Source organism: Erithacus rubecula (genome assembly GCF_903797595.1).
Source record: "Erithacus rubecula genome assembly, contig: scaffold_421_arrow_ctg1, whole genome shotgun sequence".
Lineage (NCBI taxonomy): Eukaryota > Metazoa > Chordata > Aves > Passeriformes > Muscicapidae > Erithacus > Erithacus rubecula.
Genome location: NW_027635917.1, coordinates 1 through 16,193, shown reverse-complemented (window position 1 = coordinate 16,193; position 16,193 = coordinate 1). Strand labels below are relative to the sequence as shown.

Here is a 16,193-nt window from a genome sequence, read left to right as displayed (position 1 = left end):
GCCTCTCACAAAACCTCCCTGGGACTGTAGTAATTCTGGTCACTATCAACTCCTGCTGAGGTATTGGGAATGGGTTAGTTTCAGAAAATGGTATCCCCAAGGCTGTAATTTGGTGTGCCTTAGGAAGTGAAACAAGGGCCTCTGGAAATACCGACTGAATTTTGGAACTAATTACGGGAAGCCATGTGTAAATACACGGCTCTAGACCCATCAGATGATTGTGGCAAAAACTAACTCATTTCCCTTTTCCTGGACCAATCCTCTAATGATATTAAGCAGAAACTAAAAATTCAAAAGCGAAAACCAAGTCTAGAAAAAGCTCAAGAAGTAGCATGCTGAGTTCATAGAAATCATAATCAGCTAGAGCATAAGCAACCAGAGTAATCCCTGCTCACGACAAAGAAATGACTGGGTTGGGCAGACTTGTCCCTAAACTCTGCACCACTCAGTGTGCCTGTTGTAAGGAAAAAGGGCATTGGAGGAGAGACTGCCCACAGCTCAAACCCAAGGTGGCTGCAGAACTGAGTCAATGCAAGGGCCAGCTGGAGGACATCCCCCCAGAAAATCCTCTCGTCTAAAGAGAACTGGGGGAAAAGATGAGGAAAATGAAATGTTTGGGGAATATGGATGCAACACATTCTGTATTAAATGTAAAGTTGGGAGAAACTGGTCCTGGAAAAGTTGTGAATATTCTTGGAGCCACAAGTCAACAGCAGAAGATATCTATTTTAAAACCACAATCTTATAAACTGGGCAAAAAAGTAGGACTATATGAGTTCCTATATATGCCTATGACCCAAAATCCCTCATAGGAAGGGATTTGTTGAAGAAATCATAGGTTGAAATAAAGCTTACCCCTGGTGGAGTTCAGATCAAAGTCAATGAAAAAGAATTACAATGTTCCAATTCTGTCTCTCATTACAGATTTGTCCAAAACAGAAGAGGCACCAGAAGTTCTTAGTCCGAAAGTCTGGGTGGACTGGAACCCTGGCAAGGCCAGAGCAGCAGAACCTGAAATCATTAAACTTAAACCTGCAACAGTGTCACTGTCTGCTGGGCTCTCTTTATACCTGAGATCCCCACAGCAGGACATGTTGGTGGTTTTTAAAGTCCATGTTCTTCCCAGCCCCAGCGCTGAAGAAACTGCAGGAGGCTGTTCTCTGAGGTTTTCAAGGCTGTTTATTGTTTCTTATCTAAGGAATTCTTTCTCTAGCTAACAGCAGTCTGTTCAGCACTTCGATCCAGGGCACACTCTGCCTGCCAGAGCGCCTGTCTTATCTTATTTATTACAAATTACCTACCTAATATTTACAATTACTTTCCAATACATGGCAATTTTATTACATTGTCCAACTCTGTCTCAAACCAATCAATGAATGCCAGGGTGGCACTCAACATGGATGGCATAAAGAAGAAGGAGGAAAAGAAGTCCCACGCCCAAAATCCCCCATGTTAGCCACAAACTCCCTAATATAAACATTCCTAGAAATCCACTTTTTCTAACAGTCTAATTTATACTCTACCTTTTTTTTGTGGCTTGTAATTCTTCCTGCAATGCTGGCAAATTTCTCCAGGGACTTAAGTCCAGCTCCCAAGACCTCTGGGCACCATGCCAGGGTCTCTGACATCCTTGCCAGGGGGGTCTCCAGGCATTCAGGGAAACCAGGGGAACACCCTGGAGTCCCACAGAACATGACCAGTAGGAATTACACAATATCCACTTCAGTTGAAAAACATGAAAAGTGTTAAACCTATCAGACAATTTTGTAACATTTGGGTTGTTACTGGAATCTGTAAATCTGAATATAACGCACCCATTGTACCTGTACAAAAGCCTGATGGCTTGAACTACAGTCTGGTTCAATCCCTACAGGCTCTGAACAAAAGAGCTGGAGATCCCCACCAAATGCTTGCAAATCCATATGCCTTGCTAGCCAAATTAAAAATGAATATGAATGGTTTACCATGTCAGATCTCGAGGATGCTTTCTTGGGTACACCCTTGGACCCTGGCAGCCAAAACCTGTTTGCCTTTGACTGGGGAAACGCAGAGACTGGAAGTAGAACTCAACTTACGTGGACTGTATAAGCACAAGGATTCTAGAATAGTCCAGCCACATTTGGAAAACTGTTTGCTAAGGACCTTGAAAATTGGGTGAGCCCAATTTTCCACAAGATTGGAATTGTGTTTGTGTCCACAAAAGGAATTGTATTACAATAGGTAGATGATCTACTTATAGTCACTGGAAGAAAAAAGACTGTTTGGAATGCACAGTAAGCCTATGAAATGACTTGGGACTAAGTGGTTGTATCCAGAAATCAAGCTCAAATAATCCAACAAGAAGTCGCTTATCCAGGATACAAAATATTCCAAGGGCAGCTGGGACTAAGACAGGAACGCAAAGGAACCATACACTGAACCCCACTCCCTACTAATGCCAAAGAATTGAGAACCTTTCTGGGAAGGGCTGGAGGCTGTATTAACTGAGGTGTTAACTGTGGGCTGCTGGTTAAGCCACTGTACCAGCTGTCCGAAAACAATCCCAGAGACCTGGAATGAACATCCAAAGGTAAGAAAGCCTTTCAAAAGCTGAAGGAGGAATTGAAAAGAGCACCTGCTCTGGTCCTGCCAGATGTCTGGGAACTGTTTTAGCTTTTCTCTTTTGAGAGGTGAGGAATGGCATTGGCAGCACTGGCTCAAACAATTGGCCATACAAGATAGCAGCAGCACACTTTTCAAAACAACTGGGTGAGGTAAGTAGGGGATGCCCGACTGTCTGCGAGCAGTTGCTGCTCTTGTTTCAAAGGCCCAAGAAGCCTGGAAATTCACTCTAGATACACAAATAACTGTGTTTATCTCACATTCAGTGGCAGCAATCCTTGAGCTGAAGGGCATTGGCTTTCACCCTCAGGATTTCTTATATATCTTGCAGTTTTGGTGCAGCAACATGGAATTACAAAAGTAATCTCTTCTCTAGTTCATCCAACAGCCATTCCTGGCTACTCACCAGACAGACGAGGAACCTTTGTAACATAACTATCAAAACCAGGAAGTCCACTTTATTCCAGCCACCCAGATCTTAAAGAAACCCCAATTCCAGGAGCACAGATGGGAGTGGCTTTGTAAGATCAAGGAAAATCAGGATATACGATTAGCACGGAGCAATAGGGGATAGAAGCTCTACCTCTGTGAGTCAGCTCAGAGATAATCAGTTTAACCTGTGCCCTCTGAGGAAAAAACAGCAATTGATGAACAGATTCCAAGTATGCCTTCAGAGTAATACATGCCCATGAAGCAGTTTGGAAAGAAAAAATACTATGGACAGCTCAAGGAAAGCAGATAAAGCATTCTGAGGATTATAAGGATAAATGACGAGCAGTTGAAGATTGAGGAAAACCTAACTCCAAGCCTGTCTTTGTTATCCAGCCTCAATGTAAAATCTCTATGGCTTGTAAATTTGAAACTCACAAACCTCTTGTAAAGGAGATTACTACGGTGACCATGTGCACCTGTGATGTTTCTAACAAGCAGTGTGTGCATTCATTTTCGTGCGATTCCTATCAGGATTTTTGCATTATGCAAATTAAAATGGACAGAGACTACAACCTAGTGCAAAATATTCCCCTTCTTCTGTGACACATAGGTGAGAACACCATCATCATGTAGAGATATAGTAACCAAGCCCATCAGGAATCCCACCCAAGAAATCTTTTTTCCAGCAGCCAGCTCTTGTGCAACTCCAATAATAAATGGTACTGGTCATCCGCTTAGTACATGGAACAGATCTCATGGAGGATGTGCTTTTGAGAATTGAATTTCATTCTTGGGATATTCCAGGCCATCAGGAATATTAACCAATCAAGTTGCAGGAGTAGCTGGGAACATAATCATCCTATGAGTGCATATTGTGCCCAATTCCATGAGCACGTGTTGGTGGCCCACATACGCATGGAATCCTGAGAGCACAACTATGTTCTTTTATGGGCTGAGGTACTCAGAATATTCAACTATTTGTACTGGGAAATTTAGTAAAGTAAGTATCTTTTGTAATACTAGAAGGGGCCAGTGTAAGGTTCCTGAAGGTATCAGAAATGATTGCCTAAAGGCAGGCAATGTATCTGAACAAACCACAGTGACGTGCCTTGGGCATCGACAAGGAGGGAACCTTGTCCTGTCCCCCAGCATGGGAGCCTTGCCCTCCTTGTCCCCAGGCAGCCAGTGCAAGGGACACCTCAGCAGTGTCCCCACCCTCCTGCTGAGGCTTCTGCTGCAAGCCTGGGGCAGACTTTGGGGAAGCACCAGAGCAGGCAGGTGTCAGGAACAACGCAACTGCCCAGGGGCTGCTTATGGCCTCTGACACCCAAGTCCTCAGGGCTTCCCACCACCCCAGCCCCTCAGGTGCCTCCTGGCCCCTTGCAGCCTCCTGGCACCCACTCCCTCACACATCCCCCTCGTTTCTTCCACTGCCTTGTCCCATCAGGGTGTCCACAGCCCCTCATCCCTTCACGGCCTCCCTGCACCCCGTACCCTCAGGCCTTCCCCCAACCCAACCAACCTGCCCAGCAGCAGCGCTGCAGCCCCACAGGAGCTCCAGAGGAGCCCGAGCAAGAGGCACCACGGAGCCCTCAGCAATCCATCCAGGAACAGCTGGGCAGGAGGACAGTGCTGGCGGCTCCTGGCTGGGACGGGGGTCGTGGCCATCTCCAGGCACCGTCTCACAGGGATCCCCGCAGCTCCGGCCCCTGCCCACCCGCTCTGTGGCCAGCACAAAGGCTTCAGCACAACCAGCAAAGGCCAAGGGGCTTCTGGCCATTTTCCGTGTACACTGCAAACCTAGGCAGCTTGCTGAGCACAAGCAGCCTTCTCCCGCTCTTCCCCAATGCCCTGCAGACCCTGGGCAGCAAAAGAAAGCTACTGGGAGTCTGTCTGTTGCAACACATCCTATATTTCTACAATAAGTAACACAAAAAGGAGAAAATACTTCAAGAAAGAAAAAATGACCACTGCCTTGCTGGTTCTGGTGGTTCCAGCAGGCAGAGCCCACAAGATCATCTCTCGGCAGAGCTCCCATAGCACAGCCAGGCGCTGCCGCACAGACGAGACCGTCCCTGGCACGCCTCGCGGAATCGGTCTTGCATCGCCTGGAGGATGGACGCTGTTTCAGCTGCAAGTTTTCTAATGGCAGGGCTGGTGTCATCTGCCATATCTTCGAGGGCTGGGAAAGAGAGGAACAGAGCTACTGTCAGATCCTGAATCTGCAGGGACCCGAGGAGACTCCTGTGCCAGGGATATTCCAGCCCACTCTAGCCATGGCCAAAAGGGAGAAGGTACCGCCAGGATCAGCCCAAAGCTGCTGGCCACAAATCCCCCACGCGGCCCTGAAATCTCTGTGTGCTCTGCCCACACCGCCCCCCGTCCGCGCAGGGAGCAGAGCCCTCCGCAGCCGGGGCAGGGCCTGCAGCTCCTCCTGCCAGCCCCCACTGCCAGCCCGCTGCCCTCACTCACCCTCACAGATGAGCTGGAGCTCTTCCTGCTGCTCCCTCAGGCACCGCCCGGCCATCCCTGGGAACACAGACCTGGTCACGGCTCTGCCCAGCGGCACAGCTCCCTGCCAGCAGCACTGCCAGCCCTGTGGCCACTCGCCCTCCTGGCCTGGCAGGGCTCAGCCCGGGCCCTTGCCGCTTGCTGCCGCCCAAGGCACGGCTGAGAGAGGGCGGCAGCAGCCCCGAGGGCAGCCGGGGCTCCACGGCATCGGGCCCAGATGGCAGAAGCTGCCGGGGCAGCAGCCGGGGCTGGGGCCGAGCTGCGGCGACGAGGGGAGGGAACCGGGCTCACCCAGGAACCTGATGGCCGCCTCTCGCAGGGGCTCCTGTGGGCTCTGCAGGTACGGCAGGGCCTGGCGCACGTGCTCCACCACTCGGCTCCTGTCCTCTGCCAGCTGCGGAGAGTGGCGGGAGGGAAGGCTCAGGGCGGGCTCTGCCCCTTTGCCCCGCGCTGCCCGTGCCCAGCCCCGGCCTCCCCTGCCCACACAGCCCTGAGGCGCGGCCAGCAGCCGCTGGGCCGGGCTCTGCAGGGGCTCAGGGCCGGCTGCTGCCCGGGGAGCCGCGGTGCCACCACTCCCCGCAGCCCCGCTGGGCCGGGGCTCCGTGGGCACCCGGCTCGGGGCCGCAGGAGCCTGGAGAAGAGCCCGTGCGGCCCCTGCGTGCAGCGCTGGGCAGGGCCACAGCTGCCAAGCGCACACAGTGAGCGCCGCGCTCAGGGGGCTTCTCCAGCCTGAGCCTGGCGCTTCCAGGCCCTCCTTACCAGGCACTCGGCGAACTTCCACAGCTTCTTCTTCCTCACCAGTTTTTTAAGATGTTTTCTCTCCAGGAACTTGGCTGCACAATGCAGAGTTTCCCAAGATGCCTGGAGAGCAGCAGAGATGCGGAGATGGCACCGCAGTTCAGGGCACAGGAGTCGCTTCCCTGTGCCCAGGCCTGGAGGAGGCTGCAGCCCTGGTGGTGCCAGGGCAGGAGGCAGCCGAGCCCCCTCCCAGGGGGACACGGGCAGCCCACGAGTCCTAACCTGTGCCACACAGCGATTCTTATCATGGCAGTGGATGAAGAGTGGGAGCAGGCTCTGCTGCACTTGTGTTTTTAGGGCCTTTTCTTCCTTTTCCAGCAGAATGGTAATCAATGCATGGAAGAGCAGTATGGAGACCTGCTGCACCTGGCTAGTATCCTGCATGAAAGGAAGAAAAAAGACCTCAGCATCAGCAGCTGGATTGGCTGCAGGGCTCAGCTATGCACTGGCCTGCAAATCCACAGGGCACAAAGTGTTTGGGCTGCTCCCAGAGGCCGTGCCTGGCTGGGGGCACAGAGCCTTACATGTTCAAAGAGTGTCAGCAGCGCCTCAGCCAGATGCAGGGCGATGGGGCTGGCTACCAGGATGTTGTTTTCAAATACTGTAAAGCTCAGTACCATCGCTGCCATCCTAACTATTTCTCCATCTGCTTCCTCCAGGAGCTGCACAAGGCTTTCAGCCAGGCTGCACATCCTTCTTGCCTGTGTGGAACACAAGTCTGTGAAGCCCCACCCTGCTGCGTCAGGCCTCGGAGGCCAAAGGCCAGTCCCGAAGCACTCGGGCAGCTGAAGCGGGAGGCAGGAGAGCTGGGAGCAGCTGCCCCAGCACACGAAGCCCAGTCAACACAAGGGGCTGCTTTCACCAGCGCAGCTTGAGGCACTGCCCCTTCTCACCAGCAAGGGATCATCAGTGAGCTTGAGAAGGGCCCTGAGTGCCAGGTAACGCTTCTCCCTGCACTCGCTCTGCAGGTGCCGTGACAAGATTTGCAGGACGCGTTTACCACTGCTTCCACTCAAGTCCTGGTACTTGAGGACCTGAAAGGCACAGGGCAGTGACAGGGACCTGGCCAGCAGGAGCCCAGAACCCCACAGGGCTGGGCCCAGCCAGCAGCCCAAAGCACGGGCACCGTCTCAGGCAGCTGTGGCTACGAGAGGCCAGAGAGCCGGGAGGCAGCTGAGCGAGGCAGCGCTGGCCATCAGGCTCACCTCCACAATGAAGGCCAGGGCAGGCAGATCCCAGCGTGGCTCCTGTGTGCTGAGAAGCTGGAGAAGGTAGCGAAAGATCCGGCAACACAGACGTGGGGAGACACAGGACATCTCCCTGGCAGGAGGAAAAGTAACCAAGACTGTGAGCCAGGGCCACAAACCTCTCCCAGGACTGATTCCCAGAGGTCTGGTCATTCCCCACCATCCTGCAAGGGGGCCTGGGCCATTTTGGGGGGTAGCTCCCTGTGGGCACTGTCCTCTCCCAGCCTTTTCCAGTCTGCTTGGCAGTCCCTCAGTGACAAGGCGCTCTGGCCCACGACCATTGGCACTGTGTGGGGCACCCAAGGAACAGAGCAAAAATGCCAGGGGCAGTGGAGAGCAGGGAGTCTCACCTGGCCAGCAGAGCCACGGCATAGTGGTGGGTGTCAACACACAGCAGCGTGTCCCAGCCACACTTGCGCCCCACTGCCATCACCACACGCTCACCCTGCATTTGGCAGAGCAGGGACTTCAGGGTCTGCACTGCAAACCTGTGTAGAACAAAGCTCAGGTCACCTTGGGAGCACTGGCTCCCTCCCTGGGGACATGACAGGGACAGAAGAACTGGGACAGAGAACCTGTTGGGGCTGGCAGCAAGGCCATGTTGCTGCTGGCATTCCTTCCACAATTTATCGACCTCCATGGGTGTGTCCAGAGTGCTGAAGAGCACTTGGAAGAGCAGGTGGACAAATATGCGGGGCAAAAACTTCATCACTGTCTCTGGGATGCAGGGCACCTGGAGGATCTTCCACGTCACCACAGTCGCCTGCAAAGGACAAACAGCCCGAGGTGGTGCTCAGTGCCGTGGTGTCCGTGAGTCAGGGCCTGAGCGTGGCAGGGAGAGGCCAGGGGAGATTCAGGGGGAGCGCCGGGCCTGGTGCCCCTGAAGCTGCCCCTAGGGCAGGATTCAGCCCAGCACCTGAGGCTGGCAGATGCAGTGGGGGAAGGAGGATGGAGAGCTGCTGGAGAGGCAGCCTTTGGGTGAGCAAAGGCCAGTTCCAGAAACTCACAGCCAGGGCAAAGACTCTCGTTGTGTCCCCATCGGAGGTGCACGTGCTGTGCTCTGGCCAGCTCCCCATCACATCCAGGAGTCTCAGCTGCACCGACTCCGCAGTCCTGCTCGAGCACAAGATGGTCTTCCACATGGTCTCAGCAGCTCTGCAGGGTCAGAGCTCTGTCTCAGGGCGGTCTCAGACAGAGCAGCTGGGACTGGGCAGCAGCAGGGGCCTGAGCTGGATGCCAGCTCTGCCTCTGCCCATTGTCCCTTGCTGGCAGCACCCAGACAGTCCAGTCCTGTGGGGACAGGCTCCTGAGGGGCAGGGAGGGAGCATGGCAGCAGGCTCGGGGGCTGACATGCCGGGGCAGGGAAAGGGAGCAGCCAGTGGGCCCTGCAACTCTCTGTTGGTCAGATACCTGGAACAGGCTGTACAGGGTGATGGGCTGGTGAGCCCTGAGCCCTCCCATACCTGTCACACGATGGGGCCACACTCAGGAGAGTCATCACCACATCAGTGGGTTGCGCCTCGGTGAGATCCAGCAGTTTCCTGTCCAGCCTGTGCTCATCAGACTCATTGGCCATGAGCCACTGGTGGATGTATTTCACCATGGCAGGCACCTGAAGAAGGCACGGGGAGACTTGGAAAGCTGCCAGAGGTAGTAACGTCCCCAGCTTCCCCAGAGAAGTGTTTCCCTTCCCACCACACTGTGATGGCCTCAAAGGCTGACAGGGACAAGCAGGCCCCAGTGGCTTGGGAGGCCTAACAAGTCCTGGAAGGATCAAACCCTTGCCTCAGGCTGCTTACTTGCTTTGGACTTGGCAAACCCTCTTCTCCAAGCATATTCAGCAGGGCAGCATTGGAGTTGGTGGTGGAGCTGTCACAGTTCTCCATGGAGCCAGCGCCCGTGGTGCTGGTCTCTTCCTACCAAATGCATTTGATGAATTTGCAAGTGCAGCAGGAGAACAAAAGGGCAGGAAGAAAGGGATGTTCCATGGAGTGCTCCAAACACTGTGCAGGGCTGAGCAGTGACAGCAGGCCCAGCCCAGGTGGGAATGGCTGCAGGTACCTGTGCTGTTCTGGGAAAGAGGCCACCGGTGGATTCCTGCTCCTGTGTCTGTTCCATGGCTGCTCCTGGCAAAGAGCGAGCGCAGCCAGAGCTGAGGGGCTGCGGGACAGGCCAGAGAACAGAGCCCAGCCCTGCACTCCCCAGGCAGGGACAGCCCCGGGATGCCCCAGGGGATGGAGCGAGGGTGCTGCAGGGCGTCTGCAAGGCCCCTCTTCCCTCCTGTCCCTGGGCATGTCTTCAGGGGATGGGATGGAATGGGACGGGACGGGACAGGATGGGACGGGATGGGATGGGATGGGATATCACCATGCTGGCAGGAGCCATCAGCCCTGTGGCCCAGCTCTGCCACTCACCATCCTGCTTTGGCTGAGACTGCTCTGGCTCTTCAGGCTGTTGAGCTGGGTGAACTCTAGCTCCTCTCCTTTTTATTCTGCAGAACAGTCTGAAGATCTTGAGAAATGCTGCCATGCTGGAGTCTGGCCTCACGAGCACCTGCTAGAGAGATTCCTCAGGAAAGTTATGAGGCAAACACTCCCGCAGTCTGGCTGCAAAGTCAGCTGCAGGAGTAACACTCAGGGAAGCTCCGGGTCAGGCAGGAACGAGTGCGCTGTGTGGGGGCTCCTCACGGCACCGCTCTGTCCCGTCCTGTCCTGTCGCGTGCTCTGAGCACTGTGGTGTGGCCGTGTCTCCAACAGCTCCTATATCACCACATGTCACCAAGGGTCCGTTGACACCCTGTCGTGTTCCATGCCATGGTGACCGTGCTGCACGGTGTCACTAACGGCCCTTGCATGTACTGCCACTGGCCCTGGAGCTGCCCCCGGCCCACCCAAAGTGGCCCAGGTTGCAAGGAATCCCTCACCCCAAATGCTTAAGCAGCCCGACAGCAATGTTGGGAATGGCTCAAACCATGGGCAAACGCTGCCCTGCTCTGTGGGCTCAGGGCAGCAGAAGGAGCCCCAGGGCTGCCGACGCAGCTGCAGCAGGAAGGGCACGGGGCCTTGCACACAAGCTGGCTTGGCCTCCTTGGGACACAACTCGGCTGGTGGCCATCCTAAACCCGTGGCTGTGACACAGACCAGGAACGTGTGGGCAAGGGCAGGAATGCTGCTCTGACCCCTGGGACCTGTGAACACTGAAAGCAGCAGGTGTGGCTGAGTCCCTGCCCAAGCAGATCTGCCACCCCCCGAGCCCTGGCAGCGCTGGTGCCCGGCTCCTGCCCCAGAGACCTGTACCCCGGGGGGCTTCTGTGCCAGAGGGAGCCAAAGCCCACACACACTGGGGACTGTGCTGCTTGCTACAGGGGCTGTTGGCAGGAGCGCTGGAGCAAATCCTGGCAACACTTGGTGTCTGTCAGAAGGCAGAAGCTGTTAGTCCTGAAATAATTTCTGAAATAATTTTGGGAGGGATTGGCAGGAGCACCAGAACACAATCAGCAGCTGAGTTTCCCAGTACAACTAGATTGTACAGAGACACTGTCATGTTTTCTTGTGTTCTAACAAAAACATCAGCCCAATCTCTGATGTTCAGTGCTCCAGTTGCTGTGTGTCTGGTGCTGCTAGCTCATATCCAAAGAGAACTGTGTGCCTGCTGAGCATGGCAGTGGAAAGCCACAAACAGGGAACTTCAAGCACTGCAATAAATAAAGCTTCCAAAAATCTCTTCTCCATTTCCAAAACCAAAGATCAGCAAACACATTGCAAAAGAGAAATTCATTCCAACATTCTCGGGACACAAATTATGACTAAAGGTACCAAGCAAGGATCGCACACAAGGCCTTTGGAAACACTTCCTAGATGAATTAAAGTCTCTCCATGCAGGGCTGTAATAGCTGAACTTGGGCACTGTTGCCCAGTTCCAGGTAGAATGGGAAGAAGTCCACAGTGTTCTTGTACAGTCTGAAATAGGGATGCAGACATGGACCCAGTTCTTTCCTGGGCAGGATGATGCTGAAATCCAGTGCATTCTGATGCCCGAAAAGGAGGCAAGAAGCCAGGACTACTCCATAGTAGAAGGCCTATGGGGCAGGAATTTGTTTATTTGATACCCGGAGGGAGGAGCATTGCTCCACAACAAAATCACTTGTCCATTCTTTGCACAGTACTAGCTTGTATATGTTTTTCACTTAATGTGCAAATTATTTTTTCCTACCTTTTATACTGCAACATATTTTCTAATGACATGACAATGTGAGCCCTTGTAACACATGCATGGTTTCTGCAGCAGGTGGTCGCCAGCCTCCTGCTGGTCGTTTTGGGTGAAGGCTCCTAAGTCTTCCTCGGGCTTGAACTTTCCACCCCTGCTTCCTGGGCATGCTCTATAGGATTGTCTGCTCAAATAGCCAGTGGATGGCTTTTGCCCTGGCTTATCTATAGAAGTGCAACAACTGCTATAAATTAGAATGCAAACTCCTCCCATTTGGCTCTTACCGTATCTAACACCATGTGGGTTTGAAAGACTACTTCTTTTAGTGAGTTTATTTCAGTTTGTAGTTGTCTTAAAGCATCCGCTGTTGAATTAGCAGTCAATTCTATTTTGGCTGAGATGCTTGAAACGGCCTGTTGCAGTTGTACAATTCCTAAATTTGGGAGCAACGCCCTAACAAACCTGTGAAGGCTGGTGCTGTCTCACACCGGTGGGTTATTGGGTGTTGCCTTGGTGGGTCTGTTCTTCCATAGTCCTTGCATTCTACCTGTCAATTCATTAGTTTGATTGTAAACTGTAACTGAGGGAGAAGGGATCCCATGGTAACTTGGCCAGTCCAGTTCTATGGTAATTGTTCTTCCATTGCCACAAGGCCATGGAAAATCTGGAGGGAAACTGGATGATTCCAAATTCCCATTGCTGAGAATGCTGTAATTCCATGGTGTTGGTGGGAATTTCGGAGAGCAATTGGAGAAATCTCAGTTCCCGGCACCTGGAATGTTATTATTCCGTGGGAATTTTCTAGGATTTTGGGATGCTTTATGGGGTATTCTATATTTCCTTACCCCTGGAATGTCATGCTTCCATTAAAGTATATGGCAGGAACTGGAGAATTCAAGATTGCCAACATGCAGAATATCATTATTCCATGGGATTTTGGGATGGGACCTGGAGGAGTAAGAATTCCTGATACCTGGAATGTTAAGACGGAGGATTGTCAATAGCAGGAACTGCAGGACTGTCAGACACCTGGAATGCTCTTATTACATGAGGATTTGAGAGCTGAAGAATTCCAAGTATCTGACACCCAGAATTCTGTTATTCCTTGGGAATTTGAGAGGGGAACTGGTAAATTATAAATTCCCAATGCCTGCTATGCTGTAATTCCATGGGAATATCAGAGGGCATATGGATGGTTCAAAATTCCTGGCACCTGGAATCCCATTATTCCAAGGAAAATTGTGAGAGGAGCTGGAGTATGGGAGTATGGGAGTATGGGAGTATGGGAGTATGGGAGTATGGGAATATGGGAGTGGAATTGGATGATTCTCAGTTCTGGACACCTGGAATGTAGCTGTTCCATGGGAATATGATTGGAATTTAACAAGGCTAAGGGGGATTCATAACTCCTGACACCCATAGTGCATTTTGTTATGGACAATTGGGAGGACATCAGGACAATTCTAAATTTCTAATGCCCAAGATGCTGCAATTCCATGGGAATTGGGAGGGGAACGGAAGATGTCCAAACTACCAATGCCCGGACTGCTGTTATTCCATGGGAATTAGGGATTGCACGTGCACGATTCAAAATGCATGATGCCAGGAAGTTTAGGATGTGTTTTTCTCCGACTGCAGCTAGAATTGCACACCAAGCCCCTGGCTGTTTCTTGGCACTTTAACAAGTTGATGAGCTGCAGTCAGGTGCCTGTGGCTGGGATCCAAGGGCTGTGGTTGATGCCAGTGCTGTGTTCCTTTATGCAGGAGCTGGGCCATCCCTGGCTTGCACAATTCTAATGACAGTGAGCATTTCAGCTCCTCAGAATGTCCAGTGGCTGAGCTCAGCTGCAGAGGCACAGGATAAAACCTTCTTTGTAACCTCTGACTGTGTGGGAGAAGTGAAGGAAATTTTGCTCTGGCTTGAAGAGGAAAGTAACAAAGTCTCTGGTCACCATCTATTTCAGTAATAGCACTGAGCTGTTCTGTTGTGAGGGGTGTTTTCATGGAGACTCCTGGGCCTCTTGCCATTGTTATTTCTGTCTATTTTAAATGGATTCTGCATCTGTATTTTTTTTCAAGAAGAGAATAAAAAACTTGATTTTGCTGAGTGGAAGCAAGTGCTAAAGGGACCAGCAAGCAGTGCAGAGATTCCTTTCATGTAATAATCCTTGAAATAGTATAGATAGAGCTAACTCCCTTCAATAGAACTCCCTACAAGCTGGTGTGAATCCTGACTGAGGCTCCCAGGTGACGTGTGGTGTCAGGACTATGGTCAAGTATTAAGGTAACTGGTGATGCCCGTTTCTTAATCGCCTCGGGCAATTTTTTTGTGCAATAATGCAGTGCATTCCTTAGTTTATCCTTTTGTATTTCTTTGGTGTTTTGCACTGCAGTAAATGACACTTATTCCATAAACTGGTGTTGTTTTCTTTGGTGCTGACCCTGCCTGCTGGCAAAACAGCAACCCGGTCCCTTTGGCGATCTGGCAATATGGGTGGAGGGCACAAGATGGTGGCCGGGGCTGAGGCACCACACAACAAGACTGGTGCCCGGGGCTGAGCCTGTCCCTCCCAGTGAGCTCTCAGCCTCTGCTGGCCCAGCCTGGCCCCGGAGCAGCTCGGGGCAGGCAGAATCCCTTTTCAGCCTCTGCTTAATGGACATGAACAGACAGCTGGGGGACAGACAGTGTGCACCTTGGTGTGTGCACACCAGACATCCCACCAGCCAGTTCATAATGTCCGCTGGCAGTATTTTGGTGTCAAGGCAATTCAAATAGATGGAAATAGGAAGAAACTGCATTGTTTAAATGTTTTAAAAGAAATCTTTTTCTTTTCCTTTTTTCTATTTTCCCCCTTCAAAAGAGGGCCAATGGCATTTGCCACCACAGCCTGTTTCGCACATGCCGGAGCCATAGTGACTGTGTGTTGATGATGACAGAGATGGGATCTACTTGAAGTGGACTGTGCAGTGGCTGCTCACCTGGAATGTGTATCCCTCAGGGTACCTATTAATTTAGAACACTATGAAGACTCTAAATGGAAACACTGACCAAAACTGCACCTGGAAGTCCTTTGTGGTTCACGTTGTTCTTAATGGGATTCTTCAAGTTATTTTGAGTAGGGGATTGCAGGAATAAAAGAAGACAAGCCCATCAAGTATTGAAGAGAAACAGTCACTGACAGGAACCAGTGAGTGAAGAAATGTGAGGGGGGGAAAATATCAGAAAACATGAGGTGGCAAGTGTGAGCAATGTGAGTGGAAGTAGGACAGAAATGTGAGGGAAGAAATGGTAGGAAACCTGAGTGGAAAAGGATGATAAAACTGAGGGGAAAATGGTGAGAAATGTGAGTGAAAATAGGAGAGGAAGCTTAGAGGAGAAAATGGCAGAAGGAGGGGAATCTTCCAAATGAGTTGAGGTTTCATAAACTTTATTTATTTATCTGCAATCCAACTCTACAATCCTACTCTACAATCCTAGCCTAGGCTGGTATTGGAGAAAATGTTTCTGGATGGATTGCCACTCGCGTTCTTCTTCCACGTCTTCAGAGACAGGATCAGTGGCACCAGGCTGGATGCAGGCTTGGCTGATGTTACAAACTGATGCTGCAAAAAGGGGAAAAAAAAAAAAAAAAAGAGTAATGGACCACGACTTTCCAAACTTGGTGTTTCAAAGACAGGAGTAATATTTTTAAGTGAAAAGTGGATTGAGTTTGAGTGCGTCTATGACCCATGCTTCAACAATGGTACAGGTTTTACAACCACATGGCAAATGCCCCATCCATGGAAACATTCCAGCTCCAGTGGGAAGGGGCTCTGAGCAACCTGATCTCTACTTTAAAATGTCCCTGCTCATTGCAGGCTGGTTGGACCAGATGACTTTTACAGCTCCCTGCCAGCCCACCCAGCCCAGTCTAGGACTCCTCACCGTTTTCACTTGAACAGCAACAAGATTGGAGGTGGGGAGGAGGAAGGGTCATCTGATGCCTTGGACTTCAGTGCAGGAGGAGCCCATCCCTCAGACACTGTTTCACTGCAGCCCCTTTGCATTTTACCTGCAGGAGCTGCTTGGCAGACCAGCGCTACGCCTTGTCTGTCTGCAGGCAGCAGCTCAGGAAGTCCCGCAGCAAAGGCGAGAAGAGCTTGGGCTGCTGCAGCTGTGGGGTCCCTCCTGTGGCTGTCATGTGCTGAGCCTGGAGAAAAAGGAAACACGAGGCTCCACCTGCTTCTTTCACATCTGTAACTGCTCTCCCAGATGCCATTGTTTGACCTCCACTCTGCACTGGCAGTTTCTGCCTGGCAGAGAGGCAGAGATGACTTTCCTGTACCAGCAAAACACCCAAACCCCAAAGCAGACACAGTTTTTTCAAGATCCAAGGGATCTTGCCTTGGCAGCTGATT

The 16,193-nt window shown here is 51.8% G+C and overlaps 2 protein-coding genes and 1 long non-coding RNA gene across 3 annotated transcripts; all 3 read right to left on the bottom strand.

The window, feature by feature from the left end:
* Positions 1 to 5,048: 5,048 nt before the first annotated feature.
* Positions 5,049 to 6,735, bottom strand: LOC306815219 (maestro heat-like repeat family member 5; the record flags this gene model as incomplete). Its single annotated transcript, XM_079331825.1, has 5 exons — positions 6,565 to 6,735; positions 6,304 to 6,405; positions 5,836 to 5,938; positions 5,506 to 5,562; positions 5,049 to 5,215 (listed from the first exon to the last, which is right to left on the bottom strand). Exons 1-5 carry the CDS (start codon positions 6,724 to 6,726, stop codon positions 5,049 to 5,051), a joined length of 591 nt encoding a protein of 196 aa, XP_079187951.1. The 5' UTR covers positions 6,727 to 6,735.
* Positions 6,736 to 6,953: 218 nt separating this feature from the next.
* On the bottom strand, positions 6,954 to 7,667 carry LOC306815218. The gene is made up of 3 exons (XR_013777357.1): positions 7,548 to 7,667; positions 7,236 to 7,376; positions 6,954 to 7,043 (listed from the first exon to the last, which is right to left on the bottom strand). It is a non-coding gene; the product is annotated as an uncharacterized lncRNA (long non-coding RNA).
* A 143-nt stretch (positions 7,668 to 7,810) lies between these two features.
* Positions 7,811 to 10,184, bottom strand: LOC306815216 (uncharacterized protein). Its single transcript, XM_079331824.1, has 7 exons — positions 10,004 to 10,184; positions 9,651 to 9,715; positions 9,389 to 9,505; positions 9,053 to 9,201; positions 8,597 to 8,744; positions 8,165 to 8,352; positions 7,811 to 8,077 (listed from the first exon to the last, which is right to left on the bottom strand). The coding sequence occupies exons 1-7, from the start codon at positions 10,116 to 10,118 to the stop codon at positions 7,936 to 7,938; spliced, it is 924 nt and encodes a 307-aa protein (XP_079187950.1). The 5' UTR covers positions 10,119 to 10,184; the 3' UTR covers positions 7,811 to 7,935.
* Between the last annotated feature and the right edge of the window lie 6,009 nt (positions 10,185 to 16,193).

Bases quoted from the DNA above. Each gene is read 5' to 3' on its own strand.
- LOC306815216 (XM_079331824.1), bottom strand. From the start codon at position 10,118: ATGGCAGCATTTCTCAAGATCTTCAGACTGTTCTGCAGAATAAAAAGG. The intron at 9,506-9,650 runs GTACCTGCAGCC...TGCATTTGGTAG, and splicing joins TCTTTCCCAGAACAGCACAG to GAAGAGACCAGCACCACGGG. The intron at 8,745-9,052 runs GTATGGGAGGGC...CTGACCCTGCAG, and splicing joins GTGGCCCCATCGTGTGACAG to AGCTGCTGAGACCATGTGGA.